The sequence below is a fragment of the Cyprinodon variegatus genome, unplaced genomic scaffold, assembly GCF_000732505.1.
Source record: "Cyprinodon variegatus isolate N-32 unplaced genomic scaffold, C_variegatus-1.0 Scaffold1316, whole genome shotgun sequence".
Taxonomy (NCBI): Eukaryota; Metazoa; Chordata; class Actinopteri; order Cyprinodontiformes; family Cyprinodontidae; genus Cyprinodon; species Cyprinodon variegatus.
Genome location: NW_015151769.1, coordinates 150,386 through 151,927, shown reverse-complemented (window position 1 = coordinate 151,927; position 1,542 = coordinate 150,386). Strand labels below are relative to the sequence as shown.

Sequence of the window (1,542 nt, the reverse complement as noted above, 5' to 3'; positions counted from 1 at the left end):
GTTTCCCAAGTTTGTTGCTTTATTTGTCATATTTTTAATAGTTTATATTTTATCTCTAATACAATTCAATTCTAGCAAGGAAAGAAAAAAATCAGATTTTTTAGGTTTTATCCTCAATTTCTTTTTCTTTATATATACCTTTAACACATTTTTATTTACAATGGCGGGCTGACAAGTGGAGTAACCACTTTGGAAAAGGAAACTAAAATAAATACAATACATTCGTAATAAATACATAAAATACAATTTAAAACACAACGGACAACCTGTGACTCTTATATGTCTGATGAAATCTCTCATATTTTAGGATAATTTCGATTCCAAAGTTAGTTTGTAGCTGTAGACGTTATTAACTTAGATAAAACTTAAAGGGTTACATGTTCCCACAAACGCCAGGCTTCTTTTAGAAGCATAAAGTCATAATTCTGGACCAAACTCTGCTTCAGTGTTTAATCTCCCAGTTTAAAGCCAGTATAGAGAAAGCTTTCTCTCAAATTGCCCAGTTGGTGTCATTAACGTTTCTGAGGACTTTTTAATTTTTTTGCACATTCAGCTTTCAAACCATGAGGGTTCCTCGACATTTTTTGCTGATAATCTGAAAAAAAGCCATGATCATGTGCTTCCTTTTGAGTTCTCGGCGTGCCAGGCTGCGAGGCGCAGAATAGAAACTCATCTTTGTCGATGGAAAACAAGGAGCTTTTTGAGCAGATGCAGAGATTTTCTCCTCCCGGTCGTTTCAGGAGAAACCAGCAGAAAGCTTCCAGGATTTGACTCTTTGAAACAAGGTTTCTGCTCAAACATTTCAGTTGTTTGGTTTGTGCTGCTGCCCCCTGCAGGTCATTTGGAGGTAGTGTGCCAGCTGCAGGGTAAGGGAGCGGAGGTCAGCTGCAAGGATAAACGAGGATACACGCCTCTCCACGCCGCCGCCTCCAGCGGACAGCTGGCTGTGGTCAAACACCTCCTCACCCTGCCTGTAGAGGTGAGACAAAATAACAGCAAAGTTAATTTAAAACCTTTTATTTTCACAAGGTTTACATTTCTGGATTTCTTTTATTTCACATTTATATTAAAAAATTATCTCCTTTGCTTGAAACAAAAACCCTTGAGAGCGAGCAGAGCTTCAGACAGCTCTAGTTTCTCTTCTGGTTGTATTTTTCGGGGCATCAGAGTAAAGGGGCTGCCCACCATGACAGTGAGACGTTTCTCTCTCCTGTGTGACACAGATAGACGAGGCCAACGCGTTCGGGAACACGGCGCTGCACGTGGCCTGCTTCAACGGCCAGGACGCCGTCGTCAACGAGCTCATCGATCACGGCGCCAACGTCAGCCAACCCAACAACAAAGGTTTCACGCCTCTGCACTTCGCTGCTGCCTCCACCCACGGAGCGCTCTGTCTGGAGTCCCTGGTCATCAACGGGGCCGACGTTAACGTTCAGGTAAACCAGCGAACCCTCGGTTTACTGGACGATAGATAACCTGCAGGATGGAGCCAGAAGCAGGGGCGGATTTAGGAAATGTGGGGCCCTAGGCAAAGACAGGCAG

At 43.3% G+C, this 1,542-nt stretch overlaps 1 protein-coding gene across 1 annotated transcript in view; it reads left to right on the top strand.

The window, feature by feature from the left end:
* The window catches only part of LOC107102776 (serine/threonine-protein phosphatase 6 regulatory ankyrin repeat subunit B-like), a 39,857-nt gene that overhangs the window by 13,169 nt on the left and 25,146 nt on the right, over positions 1-1,542 (top strand). The window contains exons 6-7 of the mRNA XM_015402202.1: positions 837-979; positions 1,224-1,436. Coding sequence (XP_015257688.1) covers positions 837-979; positions 1,224-1,436 — 356 coding nt within the window. The remainder of the gene's footprint in view (positions 1-836; positions 980-1,223; positions 1,437-1,542) is intronic.